This window comes from Gastrolobium bilobum, unplaced genomic scaffold (genome assembly GCF_033153095.1).
Source record: "Gastrolobium bilobum isolate Gb01-03AN ecotype WA unplaced genomic scaffold, APGP_CSIRO_Gbil_v1 utg12410, whole genome shotgun sequence".
NCBI classification, from domain to species: Eukaryota; Viridiplantae; Streptophyta; class Magnoliopsida; order Fabales; family Fabaceae; genus Gastrolobium; species Gastrolobium bilobum.
This window is the reverse complement of record NW_026895104.1, coordinates 75,827-99,930: the sequence shown is the minus strand read 5'-3', so window position 1 is coordinate 99,930 and position 24,104 is coordinate 75,827. Positions and strand designations below refer to the sequence as shown.

At 36.6% G+C, this 24,104-nt stretch overlaps 1 protein-coding gene across 1 annotated transcript; it reads right to left on the bottom strand.

Annotated features, from left to right (window-relative positions):
* Positions 1 to 10,276: 10,276 nt before the first annotated feature.
* On the bottom strand, positions 10,277 to 23,820 carry LOC133305830 (transcription factor bHLH18-like). The gene is made up of 5 exons (XM_061506097.1): positions 23,739 to 23,820; positions 21,057 to 21,148; positions 19,128 to 19,721; positions 10,652 to 11,005; positions 10,277 to 10,372 (listed from the first exon to the last, which is right to left on the bottom strand). Exons 1-5 carry the CDS (start codon positions 23,818 to 23,820, stop codon positions 10,286 to 10,288), a joined length of 1,209 nt encoding a protein of 402 aa, XP_061362081.1. The 3' UTR covers positions 10,277 to 10,285.
* Positions 23,821 to 24,104: the final 284 nt, after the last annotated feature.

Here is a 24,104-nt window from a genome sequence, read left to right as displayed (position 1 = left end):
AATTTATTGAATAGTTAGATTGGCAAAAATCAACGGTTAAGATTTGGTATCAAACTTTTGAGTTTGACACCGGGTTATAATTTATTGAGAATTAATAATGGATCCATTAAATTATAACCGTTAGATTTACAGAAAACAAAGATTTCAAAGGATCCAATCCCTATATATTTGAATATTAAAAATCCCAAAATACCCCTCATTTGTCTCCTAACCCCTATTCTATGTAAAGGCCACCTTAATCTTTTCCTTTTTTTCCCTTTAGTCAAAGTTGCAGTACACTCCTCTCTACCCACGAGCAAACTTTCGGTACAACGGGTGTACCTATACCCTAACTAAATGAGGAAAGTTTTTGGGATATGGAGAGAAATATAAAAAGTAAGGGTTAAAATGGAAACAAAAATTACCTATTTTAGTAAACAGGTGCACTGAGTTCAGTACACCTATAATACTAAATTTTTTCCCTACCCACCCCCATCCATGGTTACAATTACAGAGACCCACTCCATCTTTTGATTACTCACTCAAAAATATCACATCTTGTCTCCTCCATTTTACTCAAGACCTCTCCAAAGCATTCCACACTACTAGAAACTTTGTTTTCTTCTCTTTATTCTCTTCACACACTTAGACTTCCTTTCCACCTAAGAACTTCATACACAATCACTTATGTCCAAAATCTTGACAAGGGGCTAAACGAGAGATTTAAACCACTGTCCTTGTTGTATATGCAGAGTAGAAATAGTATAGGCTTAGTCCCACATCATGTATTTTAGGTTGTATGTATCTAGTAATTCTATATATATATTATATCCTACGATGTGCTATAAGACACAAATTCATTCAGTGTTCCTTTAGTCTTTTGTTACTCTACATGGTATCTAGAGCCTAATGAGAGGAACCTTAATCTGCTTACTTTCTCCGGTGAACCCACTGTTCATCGTCTTTTCAAATTTCTTTTTCGATACGGCTTCTTTGTCAGTTCCTGGACGTCTATTTTGTTCGTGGTTAGTCTTTGGGTTGCTGGCGACCTTATCTCTTCGCGAACCACCATCGAAAAATTGTTGACCGTTGTTCCTTCGCCATTAACCACTATCGTCTGGTGTCTTTTTCAAGCGAATTGTATATCGTTGTGATCGTCTCCTCTGCACAATCCTGTCTGTCTAAGCCGCGCGTGTGGTAGTAAACACCTATTTTCAGTTAGCCGATGTGTGGCGGCGCGTGGAGGACCTTTTCCGGTAGTGACATGTTGAGTTTTCTCCTCTCTCTGAGACAGTTATGAATCTGGTCCTGTTCTGGTGTTTCGATATCGGTTTTTTCTGATGCACGGATCCCACTCCTTCCGGTTAGTTTTGTGATATGTTGTTTTTGATTTTTGCTTTTTTTTGTGGGGTGATTATGGATTCTACTTCTACCTCTTCTATTTCTACGTCTTGGATTGGTCCCAAGTTCGATCCTCCTATTTTTACCAATTGTATCCTTGCTCTGCTTAGTGTGGATAAATGGGATGGTTTGAACTATGATTCTTGGTCTTCAGATTTGCAACTTTGGTTGGAAGGGCATAATTATACGTCTCATCTCACTACTCAGGCTGAATCTATTGTAGCCAATGAGCGCACACGATGGAAGATGATTGATGCTCAGTTTGCAGTCTTATCAAATCCACTCTTCATACTTCCATTAAGCAGATTTTTGGCCTGCAAATACTTGTGAGACTATTTGGAGTTAAGCAGAGGCCTTGTACACCAATAATGCATAGCAACTTTATGGTGTGTGTCAGAAGCTGATGTCTACCTTTGCTCCTCGTGATTTTGATGGTCCTATGTTTGAGTACTTACGGAAAGCTCAGAGTTTACTTCATGATCTCAATAAACTTCTGCCTTTTACTGGTGATGTTGCTAAGGAGTGGGAACAACATAATACTCTTTTTATGCTATTAATTCTCTATGGTTTACCTGCACATTTGTCTGCCAATCGAGATCAAATTTTGGGATCTGCTATTGTTCATACACTGAATTCTGTTATGTCTACTTTGCTTAGGATTCCACCTAAACCCTCTACATCATCAGCACCTGTTATGTCTAATGTCTCTCTGGGTAACACCCCGTATATATCCGGTAATGCTATCATATAATCGTATTAAGCCGCACTTAATAAAAATTGCGGAATATCTTTTTCTTCTCATTTATGACGTCATTATCATTACCAACTTGCTTAATTAATCATTTAAATAAAACCATGCATGTATGTAAACTGCAAAAAACAGCTAACGGAATACCTCATTAATTAAAATAACAGATATAAGTCTCTAGTCACGGAGCTACAACACGTAGACCAGACAACCTACTAAGTTATACTTCTCAACTCAAAGTACTAACATAAAGTGGCATGGACAAACCCCATGCTCACCCAAATAAGGCACAAGCCCAACAGAAGTCTCAACATCAACAGCATAATAAAAGCAACTAAAAACATAACATCAGCAGAATATCCAGCATCCAACATGTAAGCATAATAAACAACAATAATCATCAACTAAGCTCTGGCCTCCTGCCGCTAGAGGCATCAGCCCCCATAATACCTGAACCTGAAATAAGTGTCCCCAAACGTGGGGTGAGATCTCTAAACAAGAAATCTCAGTAAGACAAGGGATCCTCAAGGATCTTCCACCCCAAGCTCACTTACATGTGCAATATAAGTTCTAAAAGCAGTTAACAGTATAAGTTCTCAAAATCAGTGCAATGCAACATATATTCATGTCATGTGTGTTATAACAATTCTACAGATCAGAGAAGTGCAGGAATACGTCTATTACCCACACCGGTACCAGCCTATGTTGTACCCGCCCACAGGACCACCCCATGGCCTCCTGTCTCGGCGAAACACTACATACATATCATAAGCAATTGCACTTAACAACTCCATAGCATTTCAAATAAGCAGTACATGAAAACACATCATGCATATAACCATCCCTCATGGGACATGGTGGAACAAACAATGGTTAAACCGAGGACACGAAAGCTTACCTTGCAAGCTAGCTATCCAAGCCAAGAGTCCACAATACCTCAGAGTCCACAAACAGCAAGATCACAATCTGTTTGGACCAACAATATTATCAATATTTATGCACAACAAGCATATGATTCAAAAACAACGCCATTCCTTTACGTTTTACGTCTTTAGACTTCTCACAAAGTCATAAGCCCTAATCACTTGATTCTGACTTAGTTTAATTACTACAGAAGTCCACATAAGTCGATCACGGGTCCACCAACCCAAAATGGCAATCTGTATGAACAGTGCCTTCACTGTTCTTCGAAATCCAGAATATCCGGATATTCCTCGGGGACATATCCGGATATCAATATCCCGATGTCCAGATTCTCATATCCGGATATCAATATCCGGATATACATATCCGGATATTTCGCGACAGAATGCAGTTTCTGCATTTCGCGAAGATATCCATCAAAGGTTCATTTTTTACCACTTCAAAACGTTCAAGACTCCATTTTTAGGTACATTAAGGTTCATACTCAGATTACATACTTGTTTATCTTATTAAACATACCAAGACATCAACTTTAACCCATTAAACTCATGATCAAAGGTAGTAACACTTACCCAAGGTTCAAACAGCCAACCAAAGGTGCTCTTGGAGCTCACGTGACAACTCCAAGGTACTGACTTTGAAGGGAACGAAAATGGACCAACAAAATGAGTTCTTCCTTTACAAAAGAAGCTACTTGGAGCTTCTACAACAAAGAACAAGGCTCCAACAACTCAAAACCAGGAAACTCAGTTTACTCCCCAACCAACAGTGGCTGGAAATTCTGAATATAACCCACAACTCCTCACAATGCCAACCCTCAAGTGTATAGAGGCTTAAAGATGAAGAGAAATAAGAAGAAAGATGCAAACTTGGGATATTTTCAAGCCAAAGAGGTTAAGAAGTGAAGGTGGCAGCATCTGGCCCCAAAACACACGTATAGTGGCAGAAGAATCAGCCTAGGGTTTTGTGCCAAGCATTATATATAGGCGGTTAAGTTATAAACACACAGTATTATCGTTAATTGCTAATCGTAACATTTTAATCCCAAACTCAGGATTCTTAACCTACTCATTTTTACAAGATTTATCATATTTTTATTTTATTTTTCGCAGCATCTTTCCGGTACGCGCTTTTCATAGCCAGTATCAGTTTCTGGCACCAGTTCTCATTATTTTAACTTGAAACTTGTTTTACTAGTCCCATTTAATATTCTAGGAATTATCATGCACTTATTATAATTTTCTGAGATACTTTTTCGGTACGCATTTATACCGAGTAGCAGAACCGGTATTTGCGCTTTTCGTCCGAAAAGCGACTTTTTGCATTATTACTCACATACCATAATTATTTAAGCCTCATAATAATTACTAGGGTCAGTTACGGAATTATTTCTTAATTTCACATAATTAATTAACTTCCTTAATTAACGATGCAAATTCTTACATTCACCCCACCTTTTTAAGGATTTTGTCTTCAAAATCAGAATATACCTGTCTCTGAGGTCGGGATACTGCCGGAGAAGCTCGTCTTCTCGCTCCCAGGTACAATCTTCAGGATTCCTTCCTGTCCACTGCACTTTGACCATCAGAATGATCTTGCTCCTCAGCTGCTTCTCGCCTCGATCGGAGTTACAATCTCTAGGCCCTTGGACTCTTGATTCTGGGACTTCTGATCATATTTTTGGTAATAAGTCCTTATTCACCTCTCTTTGTACCATCGATTCATTTCCTACTATTATTATGGCCAATAGGTCCTTAGTCCAATCTCGTGGGATCGGCACGGTTCGTCTCTTCCCCACTTTATCTCTAGATCATGTTTTCTATGTTCTTGATCTCCTTTCAACTTACTTTCCATTAGCCATTTGACTAAATCCATTGATTGTGTGGTTTTCTATACAAAAACTTCTGTCATTTTGCAAGATCGGAGTTCGAGAAAGGTGATTACCAAAGGATATGAGTATCATGGTCTCTATCAAAATTTTCCTACTTCTTTAGCCTTCTCTAGTATGGATTCTCCCATCACTATCCATGCTTGTTTGGGTCATCTAAGTCTTGCCAAGCTTCAGAAGATGGGAAACATTGTGAGTCTTGTCAGTTTGGGAAACATATTCGTAGTATGTTCCTGAGTCGTCGAGCTTTGTCTCCTTTTTTTTGTCCATTTTGATATTTGGGGGTTGAGTCGTCATCCTTCTTCTTTAGGGTTTAAGTATTTCGTTACATTTATTGATGATTTTTTCAAATGTACTTGGTTATTTTTAATGAAAAATCATTCTGAGTTATTTTCTATTTTTTTAGTTATTTTATAACGAAATCAAAACTCAGTTTGGTATTCCTATTTGTACCTTTCGTAGTGATAATGCATATGAGTATTTATCTCATCAATTTCAGCAATTCTTTTCCTCTCATGGCATTCTTCATCGAACATTTTGTCCTCATACACCCGAACAAAATGTTGTAGCCGAGCGTAAGAATCGTCACCTTGTTGAGACTGCTTGTGCATTGTGATTTGATGGCAATGTTCCCTACAAGTTCTGGGGTGATGCTATTCTCACCGCATGTTATCTTATTAATCACATGCTCTCTTCTGTTCTTCATTACCAGGTACCTCGCTCTGTTTTATTCTCTCATCAAACTTTATATCCTTTGGCCCCACATGTCATTGGTTCTACATGTTTTGTTTATCATCTCGGTCTAGGCTTGGATAAACTAGCTTCCAAGTCTCATAAATGTGTTTTTCTGGGTTATCCTCGGTCTCAAAAGGATTACCGTTGCTACTCTCTAACTCTACGTAGATACTTTATCTCGGCAGATGTTTTCTTCTTTGAATCGGTCCCCTTTTTTGGCTTCACTACTGCTTTTGTGTACTTTGGTTCTGTTCGGTCACCTCCTTTCCTGATGAGTTAAAAAATATTTCTCCAGATGTTTCTGTGGGCTCACATCCAACTGCATCTCTTCCCCCGTCTTCTGTCCCACCTTTGGCTAGTGACCTTCTCATTGTTCTCCGTAAAGGTACCCGTGATACCCGCCTTCTAGCCAAATATACAGTTAATATTAGTTACCATCATGTTTCTCCATCATATTTTGTATATCTTTCCTTTTTGTCTTCTGTTTCTATTCCTTAGACTACAGGTGAAGCACTTTCACATTCTGGATGGAGACAAGCTATGGTTGATGAAATGAGTGCTCTTCAGCACAATGGCAAATGGTATTTGGTCCCTCTTGTTGAACCATAGGTCATGAAGACTATGATATTGAAGTTTTGATGATAACAAAGCACCTAGAAAGGACCAACATAGCTCAACATGGATGCTCTTAATACAAGGCATGACAACAAGTTCTAAATGGTACAAGAAGTATAAAACAAAGTGCAAAGTTGAAGAGAAGACTCAAATTACCAAAGTTAAAGCTCAAGACAAAGTTTCAAGTGGATTAAGAAGTACTAGAAGACTCAAATAATGAAGACGAAGAAGACTCATGGACTTATTCTTTGTTATGTTTATTTAGAGTCATAGAACTTATAGGAATGAGTTTATTGAGCTTTATCTTAGAAAATGCATAATTAAACCATAAACTCATATAAATGACATATATTCACTTTGATCATGCATACAAGATCACACACACATCAAGAGTTGTTATACAAGTGTGAGACATGATCATACATATATCAGATGTCACTAGAAATCATTTAGAAGTCACTGAAAATCAATTAGATGCATAGAGATTCAAAAAATAGCATGAAAACTGTCATCTGCATAAAAGTAATCGAATACTTTCTGCCTTGATGAATGATAATCAAATACTTTCTGGGTTTGAAGAAGTATTTGAATACTCCACGAAAAGTAATCGAATACTTTCACTTAGAAGTTACTTAAACTCGAAGTAATTCAAATATTTTGATGTCCAACAGCTATAAACTGATATTAACTCATTAGGGGTTATGATGAGATTGTGAGAGAGACATCCTATTTATATTTCTAACTAAACAGTCTCACGAAATTCACACCACTAGAAAATTCATTAAAATCATTAGATTTTAGAATACTACAAAATTATTTTTCTTTTATTTAAAATTCTGATTGAATATCATCGGATTTGGATGGATTCTAAAATAATCTTTTAAAATTCTAATCGAATACCACGTAACTTTTTTTTTTAATTTTTTAAAACCCTAATTGAATGCCAATGGAATTTTTTATCCAAAAACAATCCATTAAAACCTTTTAAAATATCAATACAATACATCCCTTAGTGATATCTCTTCAAACTGTGGGTTGAACATCTGGTTCCACCTTTTCAAATTGAGAGTTGAACATCCTATCACACCTCTTCAAACCGAAGTCCAAGTCTCTGGTTACAAACACTTCAAATCGAGGCTTAAACCTCCGGTCATATCTCTTGAATTCGAGGACTAAACCTCAGGTTACAACGTTTGAAATCGAGGCTTAGATTTCATGTTAAAAAATAATATAAAACCATTAAAAATGTCGTCACTCGACACTTTAAGATTTTGGGTTAAAATAATTCTTTACGTGATATCAGAGCTTCAATGACCACAAGATTACGGATTCGATTCTTACTGCCTCCACTTTTTAGTGAAATTAAAACAAGCACGAAGTAAACCAAAAATTGAGTCTGTACTCTTCAAGTTCAAAGGACTCTTGCGTGAGAGATGTATTATAGAATAATATAATATCATTAAAAAAACCAGCATCCTCAACACCTTATAGTTTTGAGTTAAAATTATTCTTTACATTTCCAATCACATTTCTTCAAACTGAGGCTTAAAGCTTTGATTATACTTCTCAAAACTATGGTGTTGAAACCTCCTGCTACAACACGAACAAAGTATACGGAACAAAACCTAGGTACAAAAACTCCAAGATCACAAACCTCGTACTATTATATATACCATAGGAAGATCATGAGGACCCAAATGGCCAATCACCTTTGGTTGGGAAACCACACAAGCAAACCCTATGATCATCTTTTGACCACTTCAAATCATCTAGCCATTACTTTGGGTAAAAACAATTTTAAAATTCCTCCATAGATAGGCATAGCTCCAAATATCATAGCATGTATAATTGAAAGTTATAATCCAATAATAATCATATTTAATTATAGCTATATTAAACTCATATATATATATATATATATATATATATATATATATATATATATATATATATAGGGTTATTTTGACTCTAGAGTAAGATTTAAAAGTCTTACTCCTAATCGCAGCCGTTGATTTTCGTTTATCTAATGGTTATCATTTAATAAATTATAACAATTAATTATAAGCGTCAGATGAACGGAAATCAACGGCTGCGATGAAGAGTAAGATTTTTAAGTCTTACTCTTGAGTCAAATGATCCCTCCCCATATATATATATATATATATATATATATATATATATATATATATATATAATGAGGATATTCTAACTACCAAAAATTCTTACTACTAATTTACTACCCATCACATCACCATTAGATCAAAGAGAGAGAATGTTAAAAAGTTTTTGAAGAGAAAAAAAATGTTAATCTAATGGTGATTAAATACGTAGTAAGTTGGTAGTGGAAAATTTTGGTAGTGAGAATATCCCTCCTCATATATACGAGTTTACATTTCTGCAGCTACTGTACGTGCAACAATCAAATACATGCCAAATATATACTTGAAAACATTAAATGCAGGGAATCATAACCATACAAAGGATGAAAACATTAAATGTGAAGAATCATAATACACCTGTCGTTGTGCAGAAATGATTTTACCATATATATATATATGGGAAAAGTGTGTATAGTTTTGAAGGATGTAAAATTGTGTCATTTTGTTATCAAAAAAAAAAAAATTGTGTCATTTTAAGAGAGAGAAAGAGATAGATAAAGGAGGAGAGAGAGTTGACAAAAAAAAATAAAGTTGTGGGTCCCACCTCTTTGTGAGAGTGAAAGGATGTAAGTTGTGTAATTTAAAAGTATAGACACTTTTCCCTATATATATATATATATATATATATATATATATATATATATATATATATATATATATATATATATATATATATATTGGAAAGTGATAAATTCTCCTTTTAAAATTATATAACCCTTCACAAAATGAAAAGAAACCAGTCAGGATTTTAAAAGAAGATGCAAAATAAAATAAGAAAAACTATTATTCTGTGTGTTTATGTTTGAAAAGAAAATTTATCCTTTCTTTAAAATCTTCCTTTTTGAATTTCTTTTCCTCCTTTTTCTTCTTCTCCTGCAGGACTTCTAAAATTTCTGAGTCTCCAGTTGTCTTCTTTATTTCTGTTTTCTCTCTTTCCTTCTATTTACGAAAAAATAAAGTAAAATAATATTATAATAATATTATTATAATAATAAATATTATAATAAAATATTATAATTGTAATATATGATTGAAATAGTAAATTAATATTAAATTCTCTCACAAAATGCGACTAATTTTATTATATATATATATATATATATATATATATATATATATATATATATATTAATTCTTTCCCCATATCGGTATGTGTTAATTTTTCACAGTATCAGTAAGGGACCTATCTGTACTCTAAAAAATTCCAAACTGATTTGAAATAGTTCTGCGTATTTTTCTTTTCATGAATTCAATTCAGTTGTGTTCAAACTACGTAGTTGGGGTATTTAATTATATTTTTCTATTGACGTAGGAATTAAATTTTAATTCTCTCATAGCTAGGATCAACCTATTATTTTTATAATTTTTAATGCATGGAATGTATTTTTCAATAATTCAAGGATTAAATAAAAATAAATATTATATATTATTCTATTTATTATGTACACCTAATTTGAAGGGGCTTAAACTTAAAATCAAAACATTATGTTGAAAGGGAGATACATTTGGTATGAATATAATAAGGCAAAACAAGTAAGGAAGAACACTATCATGCTTACCTGATCTTCTCTCTCTTTCGACCAAAATATTGTACAAAAACTCTTTATAAATTGTGAGAAAATGAAATTGCGAAAAGATTAATTTTTCTTATTATAAGTTGTGCATATCTTAATTGGTACATTATGAGATTAAATTCATTACAAACAAATACTCGTAATATCTTAATACATTATTGATACTCACACCTCTCTCTACCACACTAAAATCTCTGCATTCCTCTATGTCCCCATAAACATGAACTGGAGATTTTAATTTATTTTGGCTCTCTAGAAAATATTAATTTTGAATTTCATGTGACTTCAAGAGATCTTGCCACAGGTTTTTAACTAGATCATTCACGTTCATGCTGAACTTATCCCCCATCTGCATGATAGCTAAAGCAGTCATTAGTATTTCAAATTAGGGATTTTTGTTATCTCCTCTAATCCTAAAATGATGTCGTTTTAAAATTTATAAAAAATAACGCAGGATATTTTAGAAAAAATTATGATGCAAGAGGAAAATACAATTTCCAAAATACTCTGCATTTTCTTTCTTAAATCCCAAAACGACATTTTTTGGGATGACAGGAAATAACTTTATCTCTTGTGATAAGAGAAAATGAAATAAAATTTTGGAAAATGAAATGCTGTTATTGTTTACCTGAGCAATAATGGTGACTTTAAGAGTGGAAGTCCCAAATGGCAATACACTACTACTAGCAAGAGATAGATGAAGATTTTGAAGCAAGGCCATTATTTTAAGCACAATGTCCTTTTGTTTCTCACAGTGAATTCCAATGAGAACTTCCTTCTCTAAGACTCTTGCTTCAACCTGAAGCAGTGATTTTGTTTCACATGACTTGTTTTCCTCTTTTGCAAATGCATGGGATTTCTCAATGAATATTACTGAATCTTCAGCTGTTGTCCTTTTGTTCTGATTCTCTAGCTCTTTTACTCGCTCCTGAAGGTGTTTCATATAATTCATAGCTTCTCGAAGTATATAGGCCTTGTCTGTCTATAAATACACAAAGGGCCTTTTAATTCGTGAATTATATAATGCTAATCTGTACTATGCAGACAAAGAAATATAATGAAACTAGGCGATGTGATAATACTTATGCCATGCATGTGTAGTTAATATCAATCACCACTAGTTCAAGTAGTAAGGTTTGTTTTCCATAACTAGAGGTCTTGAGTTCGATCCTTCAAAATAAAGAAAATGGTTTTGGGAGTCACCTCCTATAACGGTTCTAATAATGCTTGTATCGGATTAGTGTAAGATTAACTGATGGGTATATTCATGAATGTGTAGTTAATGAATTTGGGCCAAACATAAGCTCAATCAAATTATTGGATAACCAGGTTTTATTATTGGTTTCGGGAATGACTTAGGCACTACAAATTTAAGTAAAGGGAAAGGATTACATCATACTAAGTCTAATAATCCGTACACATGTTATTAGTAGTTGATCCCACTTACATCTAAATGTTCATATTGTTGGACTTCCTCCTTCAATGCTAAGCTCAAGCCCATTGAGGGGTTTCTTAAAAACCTTAAACCCTAGATTCCACCTCCTCTATATATTCATTAGTTGTGGGTGGAGGCTAGGTTAGAGAATTAGAGAGAGAAAATTATTTGAGATATTTGAGAGCAAAGTTTTAAGCTTTGTATTTGAGAGATCTCTAGAGAGAGTTTGAGTGAAACATCTCTAGGGTAATTTGATTATCACCATTGTTGGAGAGGTTGTGTTAACCACCACATTGGTGTATTTTGATTTTTTGTATCCATTATTTTCATAGTGGACGTTTAATCTGGACTAGGTCCCGTGAATTTTTACTTCTTCATTGGAGAAGGTTTTCCCACGTTAAAATTTGTTTGTGTTCTCCTTCTCTCTCTCTCTCTCCTGTTTGTGTTCTTCATTTTTTCGTTGCGCTGCCCGACCTGGTGAAGTTCAGGCCGAGGTAATTTTCGAGATCCGAGATCCAGGATCTCATTGACTGACTTCTGCAAAAGGCTGCTTAGCCGACTAGAGGGAACCGAGTTCCCAACAGTGGTATCAGAGCTCGAGTTCGACGGGTTCTGAAGGAGACGAGATTGAGACCAGTGGCATAACCCATGATGGAGATATGTTCAAGCTGACCGCAGACAATTTCACCTATTGGAGACCGATGATGGAAGATCATCTCTATTGCAAAGATTTACATGAGCCCATTATCCTAGATGAGAGATCGGCAGGCAAAATCAATAAAGAGTGGGATATTTAGAGTCGTAAGGCGGTAGCTACAATTAGAAAATACATAGACAAGAGCCTCTTTGAGCACGTGTCTGAGTTCACGAACGCGTATGAGTTGTGGACGAAGTTGGAGTCCATGATTCAGAAGAAGACCCCCAGGAACAAAGCACACCTGGTTCGCCGACTTGTGAAGCTGGAATACAAGGACGGCATGAGCATGGTTGAACACCTCAACACCTACAAAGGTATTGTGAATCAGCTGTCAAAGGCTGAGATGAAAATTGATGACGAGATGCAGGCTTTGTGCTGTTGAGCTCGATGCCAGAAAGCTGGGATACTCTGGTGGTGACCTTGAGTAATTCGACTCCATATGGAAAATTGAAGATGGATGTCGTGACAGACATTCTCCTGAACGAAGAAGTCAGGAGAAGAGAACAAGGTGTTTCGAGCACGTCTGAGGCCAACGTTGATGAGAATATAGGGAAATCCGACTCCCGGGGTAGAAGGAAGAGTCGGGGTCGAGATCGTGATAGAAGAGGAAAGTCCAGAGGTCGGTCAAAGTCAAAATATGAGTTGAAGTGCTTCTATTGTGGGAAGACAGGACATAAGAAACCAGACTGTTGGACCCTGCAAAATGACAAGAAGAACGGCTTTGTGAAGCCGGATCAGATTATTCCCTAGAAGAGGGAAGACAAGAGCACCACTGCTGTGGCTGCCAACTCGGATGTCGAGATATTCCTCCTAGGTGACGATAATTATTTGAATGTTGCATATGATGACTACACCTGGATTGTTGAATCTGGTGCCTCCTTCCACGTTACTCCACACAAAGGTTTTTTCTCCTCTTATCGAGGTGGTGATTTTGGAGTCGTGAAGATAGGAAATCAAGTGACCAGCAAGATTGTTGGTGTCGGTGATGTAACCCTGACAACGGATATTGGGTGCCGACTTGTGTTAAAAGATGTAAGGCATGTTCCTGACATGCAAATGAACCTAATCTCGGCAGGCAAGCTTGACGATGTTGGGTTAGTGAACTACTTCGATAATGTTAGATGGAAGCTGGAAAAGGGAAACTTGGTTGTTGCCTGAGGCAAGAAGGAAGGCTCATTGTACGTGATGCAAGGAAAGATCAATGGCGGAGAAGCCAATTCTGTCCGAGATTGACCTAGCTTGGAGCTATGGCACAAACGCCTCGACCACATGAGCGAGAAAGGGCTCCAAATTCTGAACAAGAAAGGATTATTGACCGGGTTAAAAGGGCAAGCGCTGGAGAGTTGTACGCACTTCCTAGCTGGAAAGCAGCACCGGGTTTCTTTTGTGAGACCGGATCAACCCAGAAGACACATGTATATTCTTGACCTCGTCCATACTGATATTTGCTCTATGTCGGAGAGATCTCTAGAAGGAGCTCAGTATTTTGTTTCATTCATTATTGATGACCACTCCCGCAAAATGTGGGTTTATTTGTTGAAGTCTAAAGACCATGTACTCCAATCCTTTAAAGAATTTCATGCAATGGTTGAAAGGGAGACTGGCAAGAAATTGAAGGTGGTCCGATCTGACAATGATGGTGAGTATTACGGCCCTTTTGATGCATATTGCAGAGCGGCTGAGATCCGACTTGAAAAGACGCCCCCCAAGACTCCACAGTTGAATGGACTTGCTGAGAGGATGAACCGGACTATTGAAGAGAAGGTCTGAAGTATGCTATCCAATGCTGGATTGCCGAAATCATTCTGGAGAGAAGCCGTCAGAACTGCTGTTGACTTGATCAACCTCTCACCATCACGGCCACTTGAAGGAGAAATTCCAGAAGAAGTGTAGACATGTTGGAAAGAGGCCTATAATCAATTGAAGGTGTTTGGATGCCGAGCTTTCGTGCATATCCCTAAAGATGAAAGGGAAGAACTTGATGCGAAGACAAAAGAATGCATCTATCTTGTTTTGCCGAGATGTGAGTTCGGGTTCTGACTTTGGGATCCAATCAATAAGAAGATAGTGAGAAGCTGAGATGTGATATTTCATAAAGATGAGACTATTCATGACATCTCGAAGCCCAAAGTCCGGGTTACTGTCAGACGTGAAGAACCTGTTCCTCATGTCCGAGCTGAAGCAGGGGGAGAAAATCAAGAAAATGAAGAAATTGATGACCAGCAACAAGTTGATGATGACCAAGATACTGAGGTCCGAGTTGATGATGAGATCCGGGATGAGAATGATGAACCGGGTTCTCAAGCTGAAGAACAGCCGAGATATCCAACTCGAAAAAGAAGACCCTCTATAAGATATCCATCTGATGAATACACCGATGTTGCTGAAAACGGTGAGCCTCAGAGTTATGATGAGGCTATGACGAGCTCAGAGAAAAAAGAATGAGAAAAGGCCATGCAAGACGAGATGAAGTCTTTTGCACGAGAATCAGACTTATGAGCTGACCGAGTTGCCAAAAGGAAGACGAGCTCTGAAAAATAAATGGGTCTACAAGATTAAGAATGAAGAGAACAGGCTGAAGCCGAGATACAAAGCCCGGATTGAAGTGAAAGGCTGCAATCAGAAGAAAGGTGTAGATTTTAAGGAGATCTTTTTTTCGTATGGTGAAAATGACCTCGGTCCAAACCGTGTTAGCCATGGCGGCTTCTTTGGACCTCGAGGTAGAACAAATGGACGTGAAGACGACATTTTTTCATGGTGACTTAGAAGAAGAAATTTATATGGAGCAACCTGAGGGGTTCCGAGCTCCAGACAAAGAAGACTTGATATGTCGGTTGAAAAAGAGCCTCTATGGCTTGAAGCAAGCACCTCGGCAGTGGTATAAGAAGTTTGAATCATTCATGACTGATCACAAGTTTGAGAAGACAGAAGCCGACCACTGCGTATTTGTGAAGAGGTATGAGGTCATAGATTTTTTGATTTTGTTGTTATATGTTTACGACATGCTTATTGTAGGGAAAGACAAATCAAGGATAGCTGCCCTGAAAAAGGCGTTGAGCTCGTCCTTCGCAATGAAGGACCTCGGCCCTGCAAAGCAGATTCTCGGAATCAAGATTATCTGAGATAGATAAAAGAAGCTATTGTGGCTGAGTCAAGAGAAGTATATTGAGAAGATTTTAAAGAGATTCAGCATGGACAAAGCCAAAACAGTGAGCACACCTCTAGCCGGACACATAAAGCTGAACCAGATCTGATGAAGACAAAGAGATGCTGAAGATCCCGTACTAATCCGCTGTCAGAAGCTTGATGTATTCAATGGTTTGCACTAGACCCGACTTGGCATATGCTGTTGGAATGGTAAGCCGATATTTGTCAAACCCCGGTAAAGAGCACTGGGAAGCAGTGAAGTGGATCTTCAAGTACCTCCGAGGTACAACCAACTTATGCCTCCGATTTGGAGAAGGCAAAGTCGAGTTACAAGGCTACTCGGATTCTGATTTTGGGGGAGATTCTGACTCGAGGAAGTCGACGACGGGATACATGATGAGATTTGCAGGAGGGGCTGTCTCTTGGCAATCAAGACTTCAGAAGTGTATTGCACTATCGACAACCGATGCTGAGTACATTGTTGTTACTGAGGCAAGCAAAGAGATGTTGTGGATGAAGAAGTTCCTCATGGAACTCGGCCATGATCAAGACAAGTACGAGCTGGGTTGTGACAATCAAAGCGCAATCCATCTTGCGAAGAATTCGACCTATCACTCCTGCACTAAGCACATTGATGTCAGGTATCTCTGGATCCAGGATGTGGTGGAAGGTGGAGAGCTCGAACTCGTCAAAGTGCACATTGTCTATAATTGGTCCGACATGATGACAAAGCCGGTTCCAGCAAGGAAATTTGAAGACTGCATTGAAGTCGGAGGGGGAGATTTGTTGGGCTTCCTCCTTCAATGCTAAGCCCAAGCCCATTGAGGGGTTTCTTAAAAACCTTAAACCCTAGATTCCACCTACTCTATATATTCATTAGTTGTGGGTGGAGGCTAGGTTAGAGAATTAGAGAGAGAAAATTATTTGAGATATTTGAAAGCAAAGCTTTAAGCTTTGAATTTAAGAGATCTCTAGATAGAGTTTGAGTGAAACATCTCTAGAGTAGTTTGATTATCAACATTGTTGGAGAGGTTGTGTTAACCACCACATTGGTGTATTTTGATCTTTTGTATCCATTATTTTCATAGTGGACGTTTGATCTGGACTAGGTCCCGTGGTTTTTTACTTCTTCATTGGAGAAGGTTTTTTCACGTTAAAATCTGTTTGTGTTCTCCTTCTGTCTCTCTCTCTCTCTCCTGTTTGTGTTTTTCGTTTTTCCGCTGCGCTGCCCGACCTGGTGAAGTTCAGGCCGAGGTAATTGCCGAGATCCGAGATCCAGGATCTCATTGACTGACTTCCGCAAAAGGCTGCTTAGCCAACTTGAGAGAACCGAGTTCCCAACACATATGACTAATAAATTTGAGCTGTTAAATGCCAGTAACATCAATGATTGATAATAGGTATAAGGCTTACACTCACGTAAGTTGATCCTCCCCTTAAGCAAAATATATTATGTTAATTTTTTTTTCCATTTGATAAATATTATACTAGGAGGGGAGCCTTGGAGCAACAATGAGATTGTTCCTTTATGAGTTACAGATTCAAGTATAAGAAATAGTCTCTTTAAAAAAAAAAAAAAAGGGTAAAACAATGTATAATTAACTCAATTCCGACTCTCGCAAAGTCGGAAGCCAATTCACAAATAAATTTTCCTTTTTATGTATATATATATACTAAGTATAAGTAAATAAATAATGGGGAAAGATATTGTGACAACCAAGTTGTGTTACTACCAAGTGACTACCAATCAATCTTACTGTTAGATCGATTATATTGATCCAAAGGTTATATTTATTTCCATCTTTCTATGGTCATGATTCCCCATATTTAATACTTTATATTTGTTTTCACCTTTGCATGGTTATGATTTCCCATATTTAATGCTTTCACTTTAAATATGAGGAATCATGACCATACAAAGATGAAAATAAATATAACCGTTGGATCAACATAATCGATCTAACGGTGAGATTGATTGGTAGTCACTTAGTAGTAACACAACTTGGTTGTCACAATATCTTTTCTCATAAATAATAATGAAAGAGTTAATTATGAAACAGAAATAATAAAGGTTTCACGCGGTTAAAAATTACAAGTAAAAGTGAATGGATCGTATTATAAAAGCAAAAATATTAAATCCCGTATATTTAGCACTAGTTTCCTATTCTTTGTAAAGAAATAAGAAATATCGCTTGTCAAAACATATAGCTGATCCATCAAATACACATATAGAATAAAAACTGTATCCTAGTTAATTCCTAGTAGATGGCACACTCAACTTTAAGATAAATATAGAAAACTTGATATGTTTGTTTAGCATTGTACGTATTTGATAAAGAAAAGAAACAGCATAGGGGGCACATGCCAGACAGTGAAGCAGAAAGCTTTGATGTAAATGGGCAGAAATTACTGTGAACTTTGTTAAAAAGAAACAAAACCTTTGATATTTCTGCCACCATGCCTCACTTTTCACGTGGTGGGGTTTTGTGCTTTTTCCTTTCTAAATTTTCCACACACACATCGAGTATTTTGAATTCAAGAGACTGTTCCACACATTAAAGTTCAAGATGCATTGAGTTCATTAGTTGCATTTGATTCATTCCCCTGACAAGGATCTGTTCACCGGTTCAGTTACTTCGATAGGCAATTCTCAGTATAGAGGTGATAGTTAATTGTATATAATTTTATCTTTATATTTTTATATTTTTGTGAAGAAATTATTTTTCCAGACTCGAACACTTGAGATTCCGATTATAAGAAACAACTAAATCACTACTTCATGGCTGACTTTTTTTTTTTTTTTGAGTAAATTCAGAGTGTCCCCGCTATATAATGATGAGATTAATCTCTTTGTGGCTCGGAGCAAAAAAGTTTTCACTACTGACTCCAAAATACTTCTTTTAAGAATCGAACTCATGATTTCGTTAGTAACCAAAGTCCGACCCTTGAGCCACAGTCGGCTTGCCAACTGTATTACACCTTCGGATTAGTGCTGAGTTTTTCAATCTCACATAATAAGTTAAAATATATTATTTTCAACGCGATTCATGAAAAATTTGAATTAATCTAATTCGAGTATAATCGGATCATATAAGGGACTAACTATTTTTTCATTTTCATAACACAATCTTAAAATATCTGATTAAGGAGAAAAACTTTCTTCCCATCTGAACCAATGGTGATTAGTTACGTAAACATTTATATTGTAAATAAAGTTTGAGACATTGATTGAGGGAAGAAATTAAGAATATATATATATATATATATATATATATATATATATATATATATATATATATGAGATTTATTATTCTTTGGTTACATAAAAAAAATTTATCTCCTACACACACAAATTCAAGATGGGTCCCACTCTATTTTTTCTCACTCTTCCCTTAAAAGTGGATCCCACTTATACAAATGAGTCAGTAGGAGATAATTATTATCTCCTAGGGAAAAACATTTCTACAGCCACTTTAGATAAGCTTGTCTACAGCTATTCTTTTTTAATTAAAGTATGACTGGTCATACTTTAAAATTGCATTTTCTCTCTCTGCCACGTCAGCAGACACAGTGTTTGATGAGAGAGAAAAAAAGAACAGCTTTATTGTTAATTGTTATAACTAAGTATGATCGGTCATACTTAGTTAAAAATGGTAGTTGTAGACAAACTTATCTAAAGTGACTGTAGAAATACTTTTCCCGTGTATATATATATATATATATATATATATATATATGCACACGAAAAAAATTTAGGAACACTTACAATTTGATTACGAATCTATGATTGATGAACATGATGAATTTTTGGGTTACAGAACTGACCTTCTTCAATCCAGGAATGGTGGCAGAAAGTGCTATGAACTTCTCAGTAAGTTCCCGTCTCCTTTTTCTCTCAGCCATTATATGATCTTGTGTCTCAGATGAGCTTTTAAACTTCTTGGTTCCTTGCTTTGCCTTTGGTTCAATGATATGGTTACTCATAGTTCTTTTTGAGCACAAAATGGAAGAACATGTACCATCACCACCAAAATCTTTCGGGGAAGGTCTATGCAGTGCTGGTTCCACAGTTGAGTTTTCAAAGGAGAAAATGAAGGTGTTTGGAGATGATGATGATGCTGCTGAAGGTTTGTGTGAAGCAGCAACATGATCTTGAGAGATGTTTATGGAGTTGGAGCTGCTATTACTCTTGAGCATGTTGTTATGTCTCTTATCAAACCTTGCATATTCTTCACAGGATAATGTGCTTTCGATGGTGCTTGTGGTGAAATTAGCAGTGTTATGTTGCATGGTGGAAGAGTGGTAAACACTCTCAAAGGAGAAACATGGTTGTTGTTGATGTACAATCTCTGTGAGAAACTTATCTTCATCAGAAGAGTTCATGTGAGATTGAGCAAAGGAATTGTTGTCACCCATTTCCTATAAGAACAATGGGAAAACACCAAAAAAGATAAAGAGTTAAAATCATGAACGTGGAAAAGATTATTATGTGTAGAGATGATCATTATATCCAATAAAAGAGGAACATTATCTTGAATATCATGTCTCATTACCAAAGAAGAAATCCAATTTTCCCACAAGTCTTCCATTCAAAGTAAAGGTGGATGAACTTGGGGACTTTTGTTCAACAAAGATCACTTTATGACTTTAACTAGACCTATGAATGTGGACAAGAAACATCTCGTTAAACATGCAGAATATTTATCAACCGTTGGATGGAGAATCCTTTTAAATGGTCATAGGGATAAAGATATATTGTTCTTGTTTCTGTTTAGGCCGGCAATTCAATTTGATAGCTGTAATATTTCCACAAATAGTAGCATTCTGTGTAGCTTTTTCCACACATTATTAGCCCCATTATTTGTTGATGTGCCACATTAATTCTCAGAACTATTTTCAGCGTTGAGTAAAGAGTTGTTAAAAAAAAAATTTATATTTTTTTTGTGTATGAAAAATGTTGTGTTGTTGTTTCTGAAAATTACAATGTTTAAGTAAAGGGGTAAGTGTTGAGGCAGAGGGTGGGAAAAGCCATTGAGTGCTAATGTTGTAATATTTCTAATTTTTTGTTTTGTTTTGTAATAATAATATTTCTAATTTATTTACATGAATATTATGGTATCTATAACTTATATGGCAGCTGCAAAAATCTCATTAAATGTATTTTGAACTAGCATAACAGTTTCACATATTTTAAAAGATTATTCTCGTAGCTGGTTTAAAGAGTTAAAATTTATGGAAATATTTAGGCCGACTTGTTTCAAAAAATAATTAGAATTAGTATAAAATAAAAAAATTAGGGTCAAAATTGCCCTATATTCAACTTCAAACTATTTGATAAGGGGATTTATCAAATAAGGAAGTTGTATCCTACCTAAATACTACCACTCTAACCATACCTATGTATAGAAGGTTACACATTAAATATAAATATCTAAAACTTTTAGGGTGGATATGAGAACCTTTCCAGAATCAGTTTTTTTTTTAATTGTTGTTTCTGATAACAGAAATGGATAGAAATAGTGTTTGACAAAATCGGTTCATCTTTTTGTTCCCGAGAATGAATCGATTCAATTTCTGTGTTGGGGAACAGAAGAAAGAATAAAAAAATATCTATTTTTTGTTCCCGGCCATAAAATGAGAAACATTTGTCTCTTTCAATCACTCTCCTCCACTACCATCATCATCACCACCACCACCACCATTATCCCAACACGACTACCACCACCATCGTCGTCGTTGTCGTCGTTGTCATACCATCACCGTCGTCATCACCACCACGACCACGACCACCATGATGACACCACCACTATCACCACCATCACTACCACTATGCCACCTGTAAGAACCTGCACCGTTAATTAAGGAAATTAATCAGTTAATTATGAGATTAATGAGATAATTCTATAATTGACCCTAATAATTATTATGAGGCTCTAATAATTATAGTAAGTGAATAATAATGCTGAAAGTCGCTTTTCTGACGAAAAGTGCAGATACCGGTTCTGCTAGTCGGTATAAATGCGTACCGAAAAAGTATCTTGGAAAATTATAATAAGTGCATGAATATTACTAGAATAATATGTACGACTTGTAAAACGAGTTTCAAGTTAAAATAATGAAAACTGGTGCCAGAAACTAATACTGGCTATGAAAAGCGCGTACCGAAAATGTGCTCCGAAAAATATAAGAAAAATATGTTAATTCTTGTAAAACTGAGTAGGTTAAGAATCCTAAGTTTGGGATTAAAATGCTATGCGTAGCTAATTATGTTAATACATTGTGGTTAGTGTTAAGTGGACTATAAATAGTCACTTACACACAACCCTAGGCTGATACTCAACCATTCTATGCGTGGGTTGTGTGTGTAGCTGCTGCCTCCTTTTCCTTTTCTCTATTCCATGGAGTTTTCTTCACAAAAATCCTTCAAGACACCATCTTTATGAGAGATTATACACCTTGAACACTTGTAGCTTGTGAGAGTTGGCCTTGGGAGGTGTGGAGTGCATCATTCTGAGTTTGCGACCCCTGTTTGGGTGGTGTTTGTTGCTGACTTTGAGTGTAGAGAGAGTGTGGACCTTTGGCTTGGCATTGGTGGTGCCAAGGAGTCATCTTTGGCCCAAAGAACCAACCTTGGTGTGTCTTTTCGTTTCTTGAAGAAGTCAGTACCTTAGAGCTGTGTTGGAGGCTCCAAGTCAGTGCCATTTTCTGAGTTTAAACCTCTTGGAGGTATTCATGATCATCCTTTGTGCATTTTGAGGTTTTAAGCTTACTTAATCGGTTAATAAGTGAAACTTTAACCATTTGAGTACAGGAATGTGTTTTTAGGTTCATAACATGTTGGTGGTTATCTGTTTAGGGAGTCATTGGACTCCCAATCGCTTTTGGATCCTTAAATTTGGCTTTATGTAGAAGTTGGCTCGAATTTCTGCATTCTGTTAGAGAAGTATTCGAATACTTTCTGTGTAGTATTCGAATACTTGTCCTTGGTAATCGAATACTCCTTGCAGGAGTATTTGAATACTTTTCTGGGAAGAAAAGTATTCGGATACCTTTGAAGAAGTATTCGAATACTGAAAGGTATTCGAATACAGTGAGGTTTGGTATTCGGATACTAAGGTATTCAGATACTGGGGGGAAAGTATTCGGATACTTGTGAGTATTCGAATACTTTAGTGAAAGTAATCGAATACTTTCTGCAGAGCTGGAGTATTCGAATACTACTCGTGGAGTATCGAATACTTCCTGCAGAAGCAGCATGTAATGAGTTAAAATGAGTAGGAAAGACTTAATCACTTAATGTAATCTGAGCTATGATTATTGATGAGTAATTATGGTATGGGCAGATTGTGATTGTGTTGTTTGTGGGCCTTGAGCTGTGTGGACTCTTGGTTTGGATAGCTAGCTTACAAGGTAAGCTTTCGTGTCCTCGGTTTAGCCATGTTGTGGTTCCACCATGTCCCATGGGGGTATGGTTATATGCATGTTGTGTTACATGCTTTGGATATTTGAAATGTTGTTGAGCTTTATGTGTAATGGCTTTTAATATGCATGTGTTTCCATCTTGACAGTAAGCCTGAGTATGTGGCGTCATACAAGACGGTGATCCGGGGTGGATGCAAGTGGCGTCTTGCACTATGTGTGGGTATTTGGCGTATATAAATCCTGCATTTCTCTGGCTAGTAGAATAGTATTGACACACATGACATGATTATCTGCTGCATTGCACTATTTTAGAACTGATGATGATAAACTGCTTTTGAACTTATATTGCACATGTAAGTGAGCTTGGGGTGGAAGATCCTTGAGGACCCCTTGCCTTACTGAGATTTTTTGTTTAAAGATCTCACCCCACGTTTGGGGAATGCTTATTTCAGGTTTAGGTAGTATGGGGACTGATGTCTCTGTCGGCAGGAGGCCAGAGCTTAGTTGATGATTATTGCTGTTAGTTATGCTTACCTCTGTGAATGCTGGATTTGGATGTTGTTTATGTTTTCTGTACTTATATGCTTATGTTGTTGTTGTTGACACTGATGTTGGGCTTTGTTGCCTTATTTGGGTGAGCATGGGGTTTGTCCATGCCACTTTGTGGTTAGTACTTTTAGTTGGAGTTGTATAAACTGTTAGATGGTCCGGTCTACGTTTTGTAGTTCCGTGACTAGAGACTCATACTTATGTTATTTAATTAATGAGGTATTTCAGTTAGCTGTTTATTGCAATATACATACAGGCGATGTTTTGAAAATGGTTAAGTAATCAAGTTGGTAATGGTTAACGACATCATAATTGAAAAGAAAAAGATATTCCGCAATTTTAATTAAGCGCAGCTTAATACGATAACATGATAACATTACCGGATATATACGGGGTGTTACACCACCATTATCACCATCGTCGTCATCACTGTCGTCCCCACCATCACCATGCCACCACCACTACCATCACCGTCACCACCGCCATCCCCACCAGCACCGTCATCACCGTCACCAACCACGACTACTATCGCCACAATCACTACCATAACTACCACCACCACTATCATCACCACGCCACTGCCACCACCACTATCGCCACCATTGCCACTGTCGCCACCACCACCACCATTACCACCACCATCTTTGTTACCACCACCACCACCACCACTACACCATATGAAAAAGAAAGTGATGAACTAAAATTTTTTATGCTTAATAGGAATGATTTTTTCTTCTATTATTTCTTGTGTTATCAAACACAATTCTCATTCTCGAAACAAAATTATAACATGTTATTAAACATATATTTTTTTCTCAAAAACTGTTCTAA

Coding starts and splice junctions, on each gene's coding strand:
- LOC133305830 (XM_061506097.1), bottom strand. CDS start 23,820: ATGGTAGTGATTGTGGCGATAGTAGTCGTGGTTGGTGACGGTGATGAC. Junction 19,722..21,056: donor TGGTGATGACGACGGTGATG/GTATGACAACGA, acceptor TTGTTCTTATAG/GAAATGGGTGACAACAATTC. Junction 11,006..19,127: donor CCATTCCTGGATTGAAGAAG/GTCAGTTCTGTA, acceptor GTGTATTTATAG/ACAGACAAGGCCTATATACT.